At 39.2% G+C, this 18890-nt stretch overlaps 1 protein-coding gene across 5 annotated transcripts in view; it reads right to left on the bottom strand.

The window, feature by feature from the left end:
• Positions 1-18890, bottom strand: part of MYO5A (myosin VA) — a 99077-nt gene that overhangs the window by 71719 nt on the left and 8468 nt on the right. For 4 of the 5 annotated variants that reach the window (XM_072148201.1, XM_072148203.1, XM_072148204.1 and 1 more), the window contains exon 1: positions 12352-12399. The exons of the other annotated variant lie outside the window; for it this stretch is intronic. In XM_072148201.1, the coding sequence (XP_072004302.1) occupies positions 12352-12384 (33 nt within the window). In that variant the 5' untranslated portion in view covers positions 12385-12399. Of the gene's footprint in view, positions 1-12351; positions 12400-18890 lie in introns of those variants that run through there. 5 annotated transcript variants of the gene reach the window in all.

The following is an 18890-nucleotide window of genomic DNA, read 5'->3' as shown; positions in this document are numbered from 1 at the left end:
GGGGAAGCCGACACCCCACCACCACTCCCCTGTCAGCGGGGACCTGTAAGAGTAGCCCGCAGCAGCGCATATATTGCGCAATCGCTGCTAGCTCTCCGTGATCCGGCCGCTCTGTACTTATTTATTGACAGTGCCGACTGAAGATATATAATACTCACCCGGCGCGGTCAATAAGCACGGAGCGGCCACTGTCGGTTAAAACCAACTTTCCCAGTTTAAATTTTTAAAAAATGCCATATACAGAATCGGGCTGGGGAGAGGATTATGGGGGTTATATTTGGTGGGGGTCTTTTGGGGGTGACAGGTCCTCTATAAAGAATATTACTTCAAAATGGAAAAATGTAGAACCAGTAACAAAGTGCAGAACAAAATCAACACTAGTGACAGTCAGAAAAAGATCAAACCAGGCAACTGGAAACCTGATGAGGAGGAATCAAAACACAGGTAGTTTAACCAAATAAGAAGCTTTATACCGGGCCAAAGAGCTGACTGAAAGGCAGCTGAGCAGAACCACTCACGAGTTTAATCCTCAGTTGCCTCTCACTGCCAGCATAAGACGTAACAATGTGACTGTTTATTTTAGGTGTAAACCCTGCTGTATACGAGACGGGCCATTCTTTGCGTCCCATGTGATATGAGCAGGTGAGCCGCGCTCTTGTGTCGATGACAATGAAATAAGTTGCCCGAGCATCAAACTCATATAAGACCTGCTCTATCTTTTGCAGCTTGGGCAGTGGGTTCATTCACAGGGCTTTGGAATCCAAGATCTTGTGTCTGAGCCAATAAAAGTGAATGGGGACGTGCACTAGGGGTTGAAACAATGGCTAGAAACTATCCAATAAGCAAAATGCATGAGGGTCTGACTCCCATGCAGAGGCAGAGGGCACATGTCTAAGTGCTTGGATTTAATTTGGTAAAATAAATGAATAGCCGATATGTACACAAACAATGAAACAATCATTTTTTTTAATGTTTTTGTTTCCTGATCATAGATTTTGATACAGAAATATGATACAAGGGCTGCTTGTCTATTTCCAAACTATATCGCCGGTACTGGAACAGTTCTTATTGTAACAGTCCTAAGTTTAGGTGCAGCCATTTTTCCTGATCTGCTTTTACCAGCATTAAGAGACATGCGTCACATAGACAAGTGGAGGCAAACCTAGAGCACAGGTGCAAAAGGTGGCAGCCATGCCATCACCAAGCACAGAGGTTGCCATACAGGGCTCAAGACATCCTCCGGCAGTCAAAGAAGCTGCAACAATAATCCAAATTTCTCCTCCTTTCTGCCGTTTTGGTGTCCAGTTTCCTTCGGGTCCTCTGGTTTCCTCCCAGACTCCAAAAACATACTTGTAGGTTGATTAGATTGTGAGCCCCATTGGGGACAGGTACCAATTTGGCAAGCTCTGTGCAGGGCTATCTGTGTGGGCTATATAAAAATAAAGGAATATAAAGGAATGTACACCTGCGACAGAGCACGGAGCAAAATGTTATTGCTTAAATTGCCATTTGGTTGTGGTTGGGCAAGGTTTGCAGTTATTGATATAGGCCATAGCCCACAACTGTATGGAGAGGTTTATTAACATCCAACATAAAAACTGGATTCATTCATGAATGACATACTGTATCCCATTTCAGTCTGACTATAGAAAAAGAGTCACCCTGTGTAAGATGAAAACCTTGGTTGTAAGTATGACCTTATGAAAACTTTCAACATGTGAACATTTTGTAACAAATGAAACACTGTCATTATTCACCAGTCATATGTTCATCTTTCTGTCTGGGTGGAAATGTTTTTTTCAGTTTTTTCTCTGCCTTTGAAAGGAACAGGAATAATTTGCACTTCACATTCACAAGTCACATCTCTGTGAGGGAAATCATCTGTATTCAGGCGGGTGTTTATATTCTACTTTCATCAGACTGAGCATTCACAAGGGACACAGAACCAGGAGGAAACACAGCGAATGAATGAACTTTACTTTCCATCACGTCTACGGCACCTAGATTATATTTACACCTTGTAAAGCAGAAAGCTCCAACAACCCCCGTCTTTCATACACCTGAAGGATGTGACCCCTAGATGTAGAAGTCACATCATAAAATGACTGTTATGCTAGTGCAATGTCAACCCAAAGTGCCACAGAAAATGGAAAATGAGACTGAACTGAGAAGCCGCTTTCTATAAATAGAGGTTTAGACAGAATGTAAAGTGAAACAGGGAAGCTAAATTATTACAGAGGATCCTTATATGCAGGTATTTTGGTACAAGCTGTAGGTGTTATATGTTCTATTCTTTTTCTCTATTAAAAAAAAAAAAACAACTGTATTGTCCAACAAACCAAGCTACAGAGGGATCCAAAAGACGCTGGTTCAGATTTGCCAGGGATTTTACATACAGTAAGTTCATTCATAAATATTAGTCATGTTACAATCTTGTGGCTTCCAACAACATAGAATGCAAAGTTCCATTCACTTTGTCAATAGCGAACCTGTTAATTGCTTTTGCTTTGTATTTTTAATCATTATATAAAAATATAGGAAATCTACCCCCTCCCTCTGACTGATGTGATCTCACTGCAGCACAGGAAGCTCCAGCAAACAGTGGGTGGGGTGGGGTGAGGGGGGGGGGGGGGAGTGCTTCTTGAACACTGTAAAAGCCTGTCAATCTGCAGCACGGAGGGGCTCTGGGAACCTCCCATGTAGCCTTTCAAGCTGATAAGAATAATTGTAAAAGTTAATCAAAGCAGGAAGGAGCCATGCACAACAAACATAAGACATTGCCTGAATCTATCAGTATGTGTCCCTGAGTTATCGATGCTTGATTTTGATGGTAGATTTTCTTTAAAACACAAAAATTTTAAGTGCACATTTTGAGATAAGAGTAGCACTTAAAACACACGCTAATCTATTATTAGCATCATTTTATTATACTTTTACAAAAACCCAATGATACTTGGGCAGTGTTTGATCACATAGTTCTTGGAACAGACAGGATTTCTCCATGTGTTCTCTTGAACTTGCACATTCCTTTAGCCACACACACCCCATCTGAGTCACACGCTCCTACCCCGTGTGACTGCAAGAGATCTATTTAGTATTAGTTCTAGCAAACAAGGGCACGGCGATGGTTTAAGTAGCCAAAATGTCTCATCTCATAATAAAATCCATTAGAAAACATTTTTCCACAAAGGTTTATAATTAGAGATGAGCGAGTATACTCGTCCGAGTATACTGCTCGGTCGAGTATTAGCATACTCGGACCGGCTCGTTACTCGGACGAGTATCTCGCCGGCTCGAGATCGAGCAGTAAATTAATAAAATAAATTGAATAAAAGTATTTTTATTGTAAAAAAAAAATATTACACATGTTTGCAGATGTTTTACTTGTAAGAACACATTGAAATAACACTATTCTTCACTTTCCAGGTGTTCGCGCGTGTCTCCCGCTAAGTTAGGAGATGTTCGGAACATCTGGAATGTGAAGAATAGTGTTATTTCAATGTGTTCTGCACTTAAATGTTCGTGTTTTCACTGTTTTTAATGTTTTAATTCTATTTTTCACTTTGCAGCTGTGCGCGCGTATCTCCGAACCTATCGGGAGACACGCGCGCACACCTGCAATGTGAAGAATAGAATTAAAACATTAAAAACAGTGAAAACACGAACATTTAAGGGCAGAACACATTGATATAACACTATTCTTCACTTTGCAGATGTGCGGGCGTATCTCCGAACCTATCGGGAGACACGCGCGCACACCTGCAATGTGAAGAATAGAATTAAAACATTAAAAACAGTGAACACAGGAGCATTTAAGTGCAGAACACATTGAAATAACACTATTCTTCACATTCCAGATGTTCGTGCACATCTCCTAACTTAGCGGGAGACACGCGCGAACACCTGCAAAGTGAAGAATAGTGTTATATCAATGTGTTCTTACAAGTAAAACATCTGCAAACATCTGGAATTTTTTTTTTGCACTGTTCTTTTACTGTTCAGTTTTATTAAAAAAATGCTGGGGTCTCCCATTGACTTCAATGGATCTCGTTATTCGAGACGAGCACTCGAGCATCTGGAAAAGTTTGTCTCGAATAACGAGCACCCGAGCATTTTAGTGCTCGCTCATCTCTATTTATAATGCTTTTAGGTTGTATGCTTGAAAGAAGTGGACACAACTAATCTGACACTAAATATTAGATTGTATAATTTTCTTTACCTACTGGTATTTCAGTTACCATTAGTCCTCCACATCCTCCCACTAGTGACTACCAAATATCCACACCAAAAATAGATGCAACACCATTTTATTTAGCATGCATAGGCCATCATGGTAGACTAATGGAAACAAAATTGCAGGTAGGTACTTATTCTCAGTATCCACTGTGTCGCCCATGATGGCATGGGGATTTAACAAATGAGATGGTTTAATTATAGAAAGGTAAATCAGCCTGACGAACTTCAAAAATCAGAGGATCTAGGTATATCCAGACATTGATGCTTTATAAAGGTGGTTGAGGATGATCAGGTTGCAGCTTTGCAGATTTGGATGAGAAATGTCTCTCTTTTCTCCACCAGGCAGGTGGCAGGGCAATGTTCAAATGAGCCTTGAAGGAAATATACCATCAAAATCAAGAATAAGAAACCAGGGACGGTTACTCATAGATTCATGCACCAGTAGTGGTTATCCATGGCCTTCTTCCTTCCAGAATCAACTTTTAAAACTATGCTAATAATGCAGAAGAGCACTAGGGGCCTTTCCAGAGCCCCCAAGTGCTCTAGCTTCATAGGCTGTTACAATGAGCAGCACCAGTCTCCCCTACACTTCCTGCTGCTAGATTGCACAGACAGAGTGGGGATGAGAGAGCAGGGGGTTATGCGAGATTGCCAGATTGTGAAGTGTGAAGATAGGAAAGAGCGCAGGGTCTGGTGTACAAATTTCATATGACTGCCTCCTGTGTTTTAGCCATAGTGTGCACCTTGAAATGTTTGTTAAGGCTCCTTCTTTTGTCAGAAACCTGATGCATACTGCAGAGGCATCCACAAGAAAAGCAGCAGGAGCTTTAAGAAGGCATTCTAGATTGTCTCTTCCTTTGGAGTATGCTCTCTAACATGAGACACCAGTTCCCCAAGCAAAAAGAGTAAAGGTTCTTGCCACAGATTTAGCAATGATATTTGTTCTTAAAGCTACGAGGTTACCTGGCCAAAAATAGTTTTTAGCACAGCTGGAGAGAACCACAATTCCATTCTGCTGGCTACTTCCTAAACTGAAATACATCAGGGTATATCTATCAGCCCTTCTTAGAAAATCATCATTAGCCCATCCTGGAGTGGGCAGGCACTTCCTAGTTATGACATCAGCTGAGGGAACGGAGGCCAGAGCAGCTTCTCTCACTTAACATAAGGAGCTCTGCTCTATAGTCCTTGCAGTCTAGCACACAGATTATTACACATCCATATATTACAGAGATAATCTTATACAGCCTTATAAGGACTATAAACACTACCTGCTATGATTGATGTGTCAGCCAAGCTGTTCTGCAGATGCCATCACTCTCCCCTTATCCCAGGACACTGGTGGATGGGGTGTACAGCTAATGGATAGCCTTTATGCCATTTATCAGATGGCTGTGCTTATCCTACCCCCTGCTTTTCACTGACTCAATTATAGCCATGACAAAGTCTAGAGAAAAGTTGGTGGTGTGCAGGGAAGGCTTATGGATTATAATGGAATCTTTATTGAACCGAGAAGCTGCAGGGGGAGGAGGTAGACTGTGTGAGAAAATCAGAGCAAAGTGTAGCCAGAAAAGACCAAACAGCTGCCGCTTCCTATAATTACTAAGCAGAGACCAGAACTAGAACAGTGCATAACCTGCCTCCCTCACAATTCTGTGACCTCTCAATCCATAGACTGCATCTCCTGTTCCCTCATCTTTTACTCTACGGATCCTTCTTAGAAACTGGAATGCCAAGCTGATGGCAAAGGGCCGAGAAAGGATGATAGTGGATTATCAGATAAACAGTTGCCATAAGGTACTGAATGTTTATTGAAAAATGTTAGTTTGCAGCTATTGCAACTGCATGAAAAACTTTATAGTTGGGCTTTAAGATTTAGCTTAGAGTATTCCCAACGCTTACTAAGTAAGGAATGCGCCGTATCTTCAAAAGGGGAGGTCTGTCTTCTTTAAGCTTTGGCAACCTTAACATCATCTTGGATTCTTCAGCATCAAACAGTAAATGCTTACATTTACATGTTAAACCCCCAAACAATTTGTCTTGAATTTACGCTGGTGGGATAACCACTTCAATATTAAGGATCATAATTAGCAGATTATCCAATTTTCTTTTACATGGAGGTGCCGATTAGCCACAGATAGAGAAAACACAACCTTGTCCACAAACTTTTTTAATTCATCCATAAAATACATTTTTTCTTCTCTTATAATTTTGCAGAGTTTACATATCATTTTTTTAAATTATAAAACTAGTTTATAGAAACACATGTTGCAAAGTCGGGTAACCTATTTCTCTGCCGATTTCTCTTAACTTCCCCTAGAGTAAAGATTGTGGACATAAGAAGAAGTATACTTGGCATCATAAAAGTATACATGTATACTAACCCCAGCACCCACTTACAGACATCAGAGGGTGGAGAGAGGCCAAGTCTACCACAAAAGCCATAATCACAGCCGGGATGCCAGGGAGCACCCTGCAAAGCAACCAGGAGAATGGGCCTTAATGGGGAGTCCATCCCCCCTGAAGACAGCTGATCATTTCTGGTTGTGGCGTGCCAACGGGATAATAATGTATCGGAGATGCTGCGTCTATCCTTTAACACCAAGGACCACAGGAGAAGCAGCTACTGGGAGCAAGACCAAGCTAAGGGAAGGAGACTAACCCCAACCGATGACTGCACACACCGGGGCAGGGAGGCCACGTGACCGTTGAATATACTATGGTCCCCTCTCCCACTTGGAGGAGAGAGGTAGGAGGACCCTCTCTTGTCTTGAACGCTGGAACACTGGCAGAAGCATGCGGGGAGGGACTTTTAAACCTCTATTCTTCCTGTCCCTACAGAGGTCAAAATACATCCTCAAGGTGGGTCATCATGGGGAATGCATTGGAAAGTAGCATTTGAGCTACTACGACCATATACTCCAGTGAATTAAACCCAACTATTCAACTGAAACAGTCCAGCAGTGTTCCATAAATAAATGACCCAAGGGTGCAGACTTCAACCAGACAACCATGTTTTGGAGTTAAGGGATTATCCACTTTAGGCAAATAATTGATATTATTTGTGTAATGAAACATTTGACGTTTTCTAGATCTCTGCTTGCTGTCATTCTATAGGAAGCTTCATTAAAAATCGATCCTTGGTCATGTGAAGTCGCACAGGTGCATTGCTCCTTATAACACACAGCTCTGAAAACTCTGTGATACAACAAGCCGTGCACCTGTGTGACATCACATGACCATGGACAGGTTTTTACCTACAGAAAAAAAAATGTAGGAGCTTCCTATAGAATGTGCACAAGAAGAGATCTAGAAAACTGTGAGTGTTTGATACAGAACATATATAGGAAAATTGTAAAATTTTTCATTACATAAACTATATCAACTATTTGCTAAAAAAAAATAAATAAACCTTTTAAGACAGAGCCATAGTGGTGGTTTTCCACTGCCAAGTACATAACTTTAAACTTTAAATAAGTTAAAATGAAGTGTTGTTTTTTAACCAACTCAGGTCCCATTCTTAAATATTTGGGAGGAAAAGGTGGCTTGATATGAAGAACGATGTGATATGTAGATGAAAATATTTTGAAATTTTGATACTGCACCAATCAAAAGAGAAAATACATGCAAGGAGGAGAGAGATTCTGTACTGTGGCACTCAATGAATTTAACCTTCCCGCAATATGGTTAGCAATGGATATAGCTGCTGCTGAGCTGATGCAGGGAGTATCACGTGTGTTTAAAAAGTGATTGAAAAACGTATATACTCCAGAATGCTACTGGTGTAAAGTATAGCATGTCCAGTAAAAAATATGCCCTGAATCAAAAGTGTTGTACCAGCGATGCAAAAACTATAGATTTTCCCCCACATTAGGTTATATTCAAAAATGTATAAAAACTTAAGAAAAAAGATTAAAATATAATATCGCCGTGATCCATAGACTGGAGGTAATATGTTTATTAGGATATACAGTAAATACCAAAAGAAAAAAAGTAAAAAATCTAATACATAATTTCCTAACCCTCCTCCCCCGAAAAAATTGAGTTCATAAATTTTGATCAATAGTGCATAGCCACTCCAAAATGGCATCACTGTTTTCTTTTCAAGAAAAGTATTGTATTGGTTAGAGCAGTGGTGGCGAACCAATGGCACGGGTGCCAGAGGTGGCACCCAGATCCCTCTCTATGGTCATCCGTGCCATCACTCGAGCGCAGAGTTCGCGAGACAGGACTCAAGGCCTTTTGTAGTCCCTGGCAGCCCAGGACCCTGGAAGGAGCTACAATGATAAACCAAAATGTCTTCTTCTTTCAGCTGTATTGTATTTTCCAAATCATTGGGTCAGGCCTCTACTATGGCATGCAAAACTACACTGTCTGCAGAAAATGATAAACACATACATAATGTATGGACATTTGTCAGGGAGACAGCATGCACAAACAACTGCACATGGGGTCCTAACAAACCGCACAGAAAAGTGAACATTCATTTACTTTTTCCAACAAACACAACAATGAAATAAGTGCAACCATTTCTTACTTGTACTAGAAGTAACAGAACAGCCGGCAGCGGGCTTGGCAGGCATGACACTGCAAGGGCTCTTTATTAGCCCCGGGGCACATCATAACCTCTTTTGTAAAACAGACCTTTAAAGGTGTATTAGTGCTCAGACTGTGAGTCATGTACCTCTAAATACACCAGAAACAAAGCATAAATAACATTGATTTCTCAAACTAACATAAAAAAAAATAATCAAAATATGTGCATAAAAGAATATAACAAGTTAGAAATGTTTAGCAGCAATGTATCATTGTATCCATGTATGAATGGATTTACACTTTTACTGGTACAGCGATCAATGTACGGTTGTTACAGAGAGCAGAAAATAATTTGATATAAAGTCATTTATTCAAGGATAGTAATGTTTTATTCTAATATTTAGAATTCAAAAAAATCTCAATGAGGTGCAAATTAAAAGCTACTTATTAACCCGAGGGAGATGATCTTTGACCTGTACAGATGCCATTGTATGGTGAGCTGTGGCCATCACCTATTGTGAATAATAGATATTGTGTTATTTTAGCTACTAGTTTTTACTGTAATCCTGCCTGTGAATATAACAACATCATTGATGAAAAGTGATCTCAACATAACAAGAAGTGTCACACTATTACGAGGCTTAGCGTTCAGAATAAAGAATGAAAGATTTTTTTTTTATTACAGAGATTTAATAAAACTGAATTACATACGGAAAACACCAATTATGTGTATATTAATTGTTAATATGGACTCAAACAAGCAATGCCCAGAGCAGACAGTAGGAGCTATGAGTCTAGCCAAGGATTTCATTCTGTTGGTTACACTGGACCTAAATCCAATGATTTATTTTTAAATAATTTTATTTTATTACATACCAGGTATGTAGTAAAATCAGTTCCAAATTTCTTATAGCTCATCTTTTGTAAAAGAGTGAGCATCTGTTATTTAGTTGTTATTTATCAGTCAGCCTGCAAAGCCTGGAACTGAGCATGATACATTCTCTGCATGGTCCCCAAGTACTAGTTCCCTACTGGCAGCATGTGTAGCAGTGAGACCGGTCAATCAGGAACAGGGGGGTAAGGGCAGTGAGCATTGAATATGCTGGAGTCACTTAATATGATTCGACTCATTTACAAGTCAGGTGAGTTGCATAGAAGTGTACAAACTGATTGTTTTAACATTTCAGCCATGGAAAGGAACCGTTTAGGGATAAGGATGCTTAATCATTGTTTTTAATAAAGTATTTATTTTGGGTGGGTTAGTTTGAATGATAGGTCCCTTTAAGGATTGTCAATCAATATTTAGCCCTGTGCAACAAAAGAATAACACAAAAGAAACACATTTAAAAAAAAAAGAACTGTTAACTATTATTGCAACACACTGGCCGAAGATAGGAATGTCTGAACCAATGTCCATGTATCTATTCAACAAAAGACAATTTCTGTCAAAAAAGTACGGTAAGTCGGTGAAAATGAAATTTGGAGATGGGTTACATATTCAGGTTTGTGTGTCTTTGTGATCTTTAGCAAGAGATAAACCAAAACCTCCCCCTTGAGCCAAGTTGGTTAATTTATCAATGGGACACAGTTATAGTCATCATATTTCTATCCCTTCTATAGAGAGAAAGGGATATATGATTCCATTTTCTTTCTTTTTACATTTCCCAACTTAAAACAAATATCACCTTAAAATGAAAACTGTGTAAACGTTTCTGAAAGTACTGGATGCTGATAGAATTTTACTCTACCCAACCTTTAACTTACTGTTATTTGTAAGTAACATTAGCCCTTTAGGTATGAACAAGCTCAGGCAGGGCAGGCTTAACCTATGTGTCATATTAGCTGAACACTGTAAGAATTAATTCCAACAATGTTCACACTTTAGGACAAGATTTTCTGTGCTGGTACATGTCTAGGAGGACTCAAACACCTATGTCTTGTATTCCCTGGCAAACAAATACATGACCTCAAAGTTTATATTATATATATATACCTGAGTATAAGCCTAGTTATATTTACTCGAGTATAAGCCTAGTTTTTCAGTACAAAAAATATGCTAAAAACCCAAACTCGGCTTACACGCGAGTAAAAAAATATACGTTTTACCAGGTTTTTGTGGTAAAATTTGGGGCCTCGGCTTATACTCAAGTATACAAAGTATATTATTTATGTATATATAAGTTACAATAAGTTAAGCAAGTTCACACATCCAGTTCTGTTAAAGGAACAGAAAACTTTATAAAAAGTAATTTGCAGATGGACTCAAATGGGTTAATGTGGCATTGTTTTTCTGGCATTTAATTGTCGCGTCGGCCATTGTACGCCATATATGAGCATTTTCTGCGAATTTTGCCTACCGTCTTCCATTTCCATTTCTTTTACCCACGCCAGTTTCATCCATGCGATCCACCCCAGACCATCCTGGCATAGGAAATTATTTGGAATTAGTAGCTCCTAAAAACTGCGACTTTTGAGTGACAGGAAGTCGCAAATACTGCAGACCTTAACACCTCACATGCCTTAGATTTATTAAGCAGGCTAAGCCAATATCATTCACCAGATCTGCAACACAGCTCCTAGAATAGTCTAAAAACTGATGCAGGAGGCATGTGGAGTTAGCGTAGAATATCACTGCTACATAAAATGTCTCAGGTATAACAAGAATATACAGAAGATTTGGCAATAGTACAATAAGAACTTAACAGATATGTGACAGTTTTACAGTTTCCTAAATCCCTATGAAAAATATGCAACAAGCTACAATAAGTATTTCATAAATTACACAATATGAGGTATTATAAGCTGGAGATGGAGCCTGTAAATGTAACCATACATCTCTAAAGTTATACAACTATACAATGTATCACCAAGCCACAGAAGAACACAATAAAAGAAAGCAATAAACACAAATTACATTCTAATACATTGCTCACTTTCTTCTACACAAGTTAGAGATGACATAACAAAGGTCACATTATAATCCACAGGGAGTGAGATCCAGAGGAGATGAGGATCATGTACTGTCCTTGGTATGAGGATTTGGTATGAAGACAAGCAGTGACAACAAAGTCACAACCAGTATAAAAAACCAAGGCCACCAAACCATTCAGTGCTGCTCACATTTGCTACTTAGGAATTTTGATTTGAATCAAGTAATAATATCCGATTACACACGGCAGCCATTGAAACTGGAGTCCCAGTAGAACACATTCAAGCAACGTACAAGAACTTTTGGCACATTTTTATAGTATATATAGCATTGCTATGGTACCGCAAATCCTGAGAAAGCTGAGAAGGTGCACACGGCAGCTGATACCGCACAAGATTTGATCCCCTAGCATCCTGAGGATGTCTGTGGGACAAAGTTTCATAGAGCAAGGCTTTAGCTGGGATTAAGATATTGAAACAAAGATCTCATTCTGGATACTATATTAGAGACAAATTAATAGAATCTACAGATGGTATATTTACTAGATCTTCAGACCAATGGTATCTAGATATCAAAATATAAGTAATATTCCCTTTATCCATTTTGGGTGATGGCACAACACATAAATAAAATAAAACCAGGATACTTACTTTCACGTATGCGAAATCTAAATTGTTCTCCATCTTTGAAAAGGAATATCTAAGCCATGGAATATATAGAGCTTATGTTAGCATTGTCCTTACGATAGACTTAATGAGACATGTTCCTTCCTTTCGGCTGCTGACGACACTGGATCATCTGCCTTACCGAGGTTACATTAAGGAGCCATGGAAATCACAAATATATTCTTGTGACATGTCATTCCTTGGCTGTGAACGAGCTCTTTGTGTAGATTTCCTGCAATATTCGCTAGTTTACATTTGAAGTCTAAAAGGGATAATTGTGTTTTGCTGAAAGCAATAAAAATGTGTGGTCTTGTGATAATCCAAACGCTTGGCCTGGAAAGCTATCAATACAAATGTATCATCAGCATGATACATCGTCTCATCAAATAACATTGGAGGAGACCAGATACCTCCCAGAACACCCTTTATGCTTGTCATTGGACAAAGAAATAGTCAAAACTTCAGAATACATGTCCTATAGTAATTGTGGGCAGCAGCATTTGAATGGATCAATATATCCATGAAGAATAACAGCAGTTTTACTGCAGGGGGTTAGATAACTATTCCGGACATGGGACTATTCCTTATGATAGCTCTGACTATTTTGAGAAGTATTTGCAGATTGTAAGAGGGGAAATTTCTGTAACCTGTAAGACGCAACAACTCGCAATAGGTAAGTAATAATCTAATAACTGTGAATGATAGAACATTAAAAGCAGAGGCATAAACTATAATTCATCATAGAACATATCTAATGCCAGATGTGTCCTCTGTGTTTTGCGATTAAAGTTTTATATTATTTAAAAAAGTCAAGGGGATGTTTTACAGTAAATGGGTAAATAAAAAGTTATGTAACCTTCTCTCTCTCCCTCTCTATATACACGTACACTATTGATGTATTATATACACGCTTAAAAGGAGCAAGTGTTAAAATGGCTCATGTATCAAATGTTGGTGAATATTCAAGAATATATTTATGTCATATGAAAATATACATTATATAATGATATACCTATTAGCTAGAGCAGGGAACACCTACATTTTTTGTCTGGGAGAACAGCTGAATAGTTGAAGGGGCTGGATGTTTTGAGGACAGATTTACGGATTTTAGCTACGTTAAATATTTTTCCACAACTTTGTAATCTGCCAAAATGTCCTATAATTTACTGTCTGCAGAAACGTCTAAAGAATAATGCGGCAGGTTCCCATTTAGTGTCATGACTTACAATACTACGATACTCAATACTTGGAGGACATACAACAAATCTATAAACTGTGAGGTAGAGTCACCTGTGGCAGATTATGTGAAAACAAAATTGCGTTCTGTTCATCTGAATGAAATTGGTCAGCCAACACAAGGATTTCTGCAAGTCCCATTCAGATAAATGGGGCAGTAATCAAAATCTTTCACAAAATCCTTTGTCCTTGTCCAAAAATGGAGAATACATGTCACAAAATTAAATCTTCCATCCTCAGCCCTGGGTTTTTAATGCAAATTTAACACCAATATGTAGTTTTTGCCTTGATTTGTTGGTCCATCTTGCCTACAAAAATTACGATATGTGTTAATGTGACCTTAGGGTGACTTTTGTTCCCACTTTAGAGATTATAAAGACGTGTAGAAATGCAGTCCCTGACTGGCCACCCTCACTTTACTGATGTCAGATAAGATCATTGTTGCTCATTTTTAAAGTGGACAATTTGATTCCTTGGGGTTATTTATGGGTACAATTCAACTCAACTAGGGGCTGCCCTGACATACAAGTACAAGTGAAACTGCTTAAGCGTCATTTAACTAAATTACATTTCAGGCTTCTGTTCTGAGCTAAATATACCAATATTCAATTAAACTTAATCAGGGTCATCAGCAAGTAAAATAACTTTATAGAACAAGATCTTGAAAGAGAAAAACATTAATTTTGAAACAGAACAAAACAAGTAAACAACTCCTAAAACATATCGAACACAAGGGAAAAAGTTCTTGGGGTAAATTCATACAGGTTTGTTTAAGGAGCATTTTCTGACCAAGAATAAGTACGAGTATCTTATTAACATAAAGACTTTGACTTACAGATGATTTATAGTTACAAACCTCATTGACTGATTTGATCTGTGCAATGTCTGTCAAAAACATTTTTCCTACTACAAGTTTCTACAAAAACTTACCGTTTGTGTTAAGGGTATTTCACAAAGGCCGACGACCGCACAATCAAAAGTTTGTTTATTCCTGATCAGTGCTTTTTGTCCACTGATCAAAATACAAATGGTGATGCTGATCACATCCTTTGTGTAGACATTAAAGGAACCATCTTTTACAACATTAAACTGCAAGCCCTTTCACATAAAGTATGAAATTTCTTTTACATTAAAACTTGCCTATGTACTCTAAAAAAGGTACCCGCCAGGGTAATTTGCAAACAAGATAAAATGTCACTTTTTGTCTAAGAAGACAACTTTTTAGAATTTACTTCATTTTCCAATGTTATTGGCATTGGTTTTTTTTTAACAGATGAGTTTGAAGTCATCTCACATCAAAGGCATTTTGCTATAAATAGCAACAAAGCTAATGACACTGAATGAAGGACATGGTCCCATTCCTACAAAATCTAAGGCCTATTCCATAGGAACCATAGACTATAATGGACAGTCATCTCACCACATCTGCAACCTATTCTGTGTGGTCAACAGGGACTATGCACCCTTTGGCTCATACTCCGTGGGTATGCAGTAAAGGTTCTTAGCTACCCGAGATGTATTTTATATTTCATATACTTTCAGTGATGCATTGTTTCTAAGAAATATTATATTATATGCGGAATGCCTGGGGACACAGAAGGCTACATACTGTTTACTAGTTTGCCATTTGCTGTGCACAATGTGAGAAATCAATATTTCTTCAGCTGTAGCCGGTGCACCCAGGCTATTTAAAGACGACCTTACGTGCTGCGGAAGGCAGGCTATCAGGTGTCTTCTTCAGCTGTGTGGTCGTAACTGGACCACAAGAGACGTATATTCCAATACTCCAATTGAGCAAATTTGTTTGGATCACAAATATAACTATAATAAATATTTATAAAGTGACATCATAAGACATTACAGAGCAATGGGGGAGGGAGGTGGAGGGAGGCACATCAGATCTAACAGTGTGATGGAGGAGAGATGTAGCAGGGTAATATGTATCTGCAACATCCCCCACCGGGGCCTAGCCTTTTCTTGAGGCCTGGAGGCAGACAGGGCCCAGAATACCAGAGTGGCTGGCGGTTGCGGCCTAGGCAAGATGATTTCACGGTGCTTGGTTTGGGGACCAGAGGGCTGACCTACAGCCTGGCAGGTCTCCGGCATGTGGTGTGTGCAAGAAATATGGAGGGAGAGGCTGATGTACTGGTACTCCCTGGGGCAACACCTAAGTGTCTTTAGGATGAGTCCCTGGGTAATGGATGGGGAGCCCGTGGTGGTAACAGCCATATCCAGGGATCAGACAGAGGCAACGTTGTGCAAAATAACTCACGGTTCTTTACAGCAGCAGGCAATGGGCCCTCACAGCAGATTCTGGTGCTGGAGTGGTCATGGAAAGGAGTTTTCAGGAATGGCTCTGAGTCTCCCACCTCTGGTCCTGGGATTTGGTTGTGTGTCAGTAATGATGGTGTGCTCAAACAGTCTCTCTCTTCAATCCAACTCTTATCACTGACTGACTGGAATGACTTCTAGCCCCAGTACGGGGGTTTTATTATCCTGCTCAGGTGGTGGCAACTTCTCCAATCACACTCCAGTGTTAGAACTTACTAGAAGGTTCATGACTCCTTCTGACAGCTCCTAACCTGGAGCGGACGCTGTTTCCAGCTACCCCCCTGCCTATGTATTGGCAGGGGTGTTGCACACCTCACGGACCTCATCATCTCATCTCTGATCTGTCACATCTCTCTTATTATGTGTCAAATACTAGTTTAATGAAAGTGTATAGACCCTGATAATCTAACCTCATTGGCAGCACATCTCATAGCACTATAGGGATCATAATGTGCCTGCTTAGACAGTCCCCACCAACACATTAGCATTTTACACTAACCATCACTGAGTAATAGAAGTACAATTGTAACATAAGGGGTTAAAAATTATCTTTATTGTGTAAACATAACTAGGGAATTGAAATATGATCATTTTCTTTTGTGATCAAACCCCTTTAAGCTTTAACGCACAGAAACACTGGGGGGGGGGGGGGGAGGGTTATCACATCATGCCCCCTCGGCCCGCAAGTTCTGCCTCATATATTAAGAGGCTCGGGTCAAGCTCACAAGGCTGGATCCAGTACAAGCCTTGATAAATCTTATCCATTGATTGAGTCATGTAATCTTTCTAAATGTACTACATTGGCACACGTTTAATCTTGGTTCTGAATAGGACAATGAAAAACAGAAGTAGATCAGATTGACCAAAAATCTTGAAAGAGAATTCTTTGAAATTTTGAGCAATCACGAAATGTAAAACAGCTTCTCGGGAGTACTGAACTTTGACCAAGGGTAGGAACTGAATTTTAAGGATATCTACCACCAGGATGAAAAACGGTATGCAAATGAGCCTCACGCTCATTTGCATACAGTTCTTCATCCTGGTGGTAGATGCCCTTTAATTTTTCCATTTACAGCTTTCTGTCTACTATGGTGCATAGGGAGAAGTCTATCAATTGGCAGCATGGGATAAAGAAAGCTTGTAGATCACAAATACACCAGACACTAGATTTCTACTTTGGCTTTACAAGTAACTCTACAAGATGATAATGAATCTTAAATGTTACCAGGATAAGGGAAGGACATTAAACAATGCAGCTAAATAATTACAAGTTCCCCTATTTAAGGAAACCTGACCCCTAGTTACAGACCTCTCTGCCTCCTGGTGAAGCTCTCTGGATGCTTTATCTTAGTCCCACACTGCAATGATCAGCTGTAAGGTGTCTGTAATGACATTTTATTGGTAATCCTTGGTCCCAGCAAGCAAAAAATTTAAAAATACAATTGTTAATGGGGCAAAAATATTTTGTCTGGAGCTACAATGATAAAATATACAGTTCCAACTTACATACAAATTCAGCTTAAGAACAAACCTAAAGAACCTCTCCTGTGCGTAACCCGGAGACTGCCTGTATTATAAAATCAGAAGAGCTTTTCTATTTTTGCATGGATTATAGAAGCTAGAAATTATTGCAGTGAAACTTCTAATAAATTTATTGGATGAATTTCTTATCGTTACATGTGGTTTATGAACACGTTCAATACAGGCGGTCCCCTACTTAAGAACACTCGACTTACATACAACCCATAGTTACAAACGGACCTCTGGATATTGGTAATTTATTGGGCTTTAGTCCCAGGTTACAATGATCAGCTGTAACAGTTATCACAGGTGTCTGTAATGAAGCTTTATTGTTAATCCTGGTTCTTATGACAACCAAACATTTTTAAAATCCAATTGTCACAGAGACCAAAAAAGTTCTGGCTGGGGTTACAATGATAAAATATACAGTTCCGACTTACATATAAAAATTCAACTTAAGAACAAACCTACAGACCCTATCCTGTACGTAACCCAGGGACTGCCTGTATTGGACTTTCTACTGGTCGTGTAATTACAGTCACAGCAATGCTCAGTGAGAAACATCCTCTCAGTTTCTAAGTAAATAAAACCCAAAAATGGTCCAGAAACATTGTATATCAACCAACCAGTCCAAAAACATCTGTATAAAATTAAGTGGTGACCTCACATCTGAGCCTTCATTTGTAGGTCACAAAGAAAAGGCACATGAAAATGCATCAACTATGGAAGACTGAAGCTGGCCAAGTAATCCATGCCCCGAGACGAAAGGTTAACCATTAGTATAATAAGTGATTCTCCCCAATGACCTGAGAACTATAGCTCCTCTCCTAACACACTACATTTCTGTTATTCCATTACAAATTTAATATAAAACATTCAAGGATCGGACAAATGAGAAACTAAGTTACTCGAAGTGTTTCATTTCTGCCAGGTTTTTCTTAGTCACTGTTAAGCCCTTTTCATACGGTTTCTTAACTTTTCCCTTGCAACCCACAGTCATCCAGATAAATTTACACTTTCCTCATAGGAAACAGACTTCTTCAGACTTTTTCCATCAATGATGTGTAAAGAGCACATAGACAAAAGCAGGGTTAGACGCACAAGACATCCAGTCTCTTAATCTGGGCTCATACACGTTGTTTTTGCGCCAGTGTCAACTTAGATGGGTTTGCCCATGAAAGAAAGTTCTCATATTTTAATCCCCTAGTGATGTTTACACAATAAAAATCATTTTTAACCCTTTAATTTACAATTTTATTCAGTTTTATTCACGTTTTAGCTCCTATAACTCAGTGATGGTCAGTGTAATATTCCAAAGTGTGGGCAGGACTCTGTGCAGACACTTCATGATTCCTCTGTGCTAAGAGATGCTGTGTGTTGAAAATGTGCTTAGATTATCAGGGTACATGGTTTATCTACACTTTCATTTAGCTTCT

The sequence above is a fragment of the Engystomops pustulosus genome, chromosome 4 (genome assembly GCF_040894005.1).
Source record: "Engystomops pustulosus chromosome 4, aEngPut4.maternal, whole genome shotgun sequence".
Lineage (NCBI taxonomy): Eukaryota > Metazoa > Chordata > Amphibia > Anura > Leptodactylidae > Engystomops > Engystomops pustulosus.
Note: the sequence above shows the minus strand (reverse complement) of the source record. Positions and strands in the feature narration are given on the sequence as shown.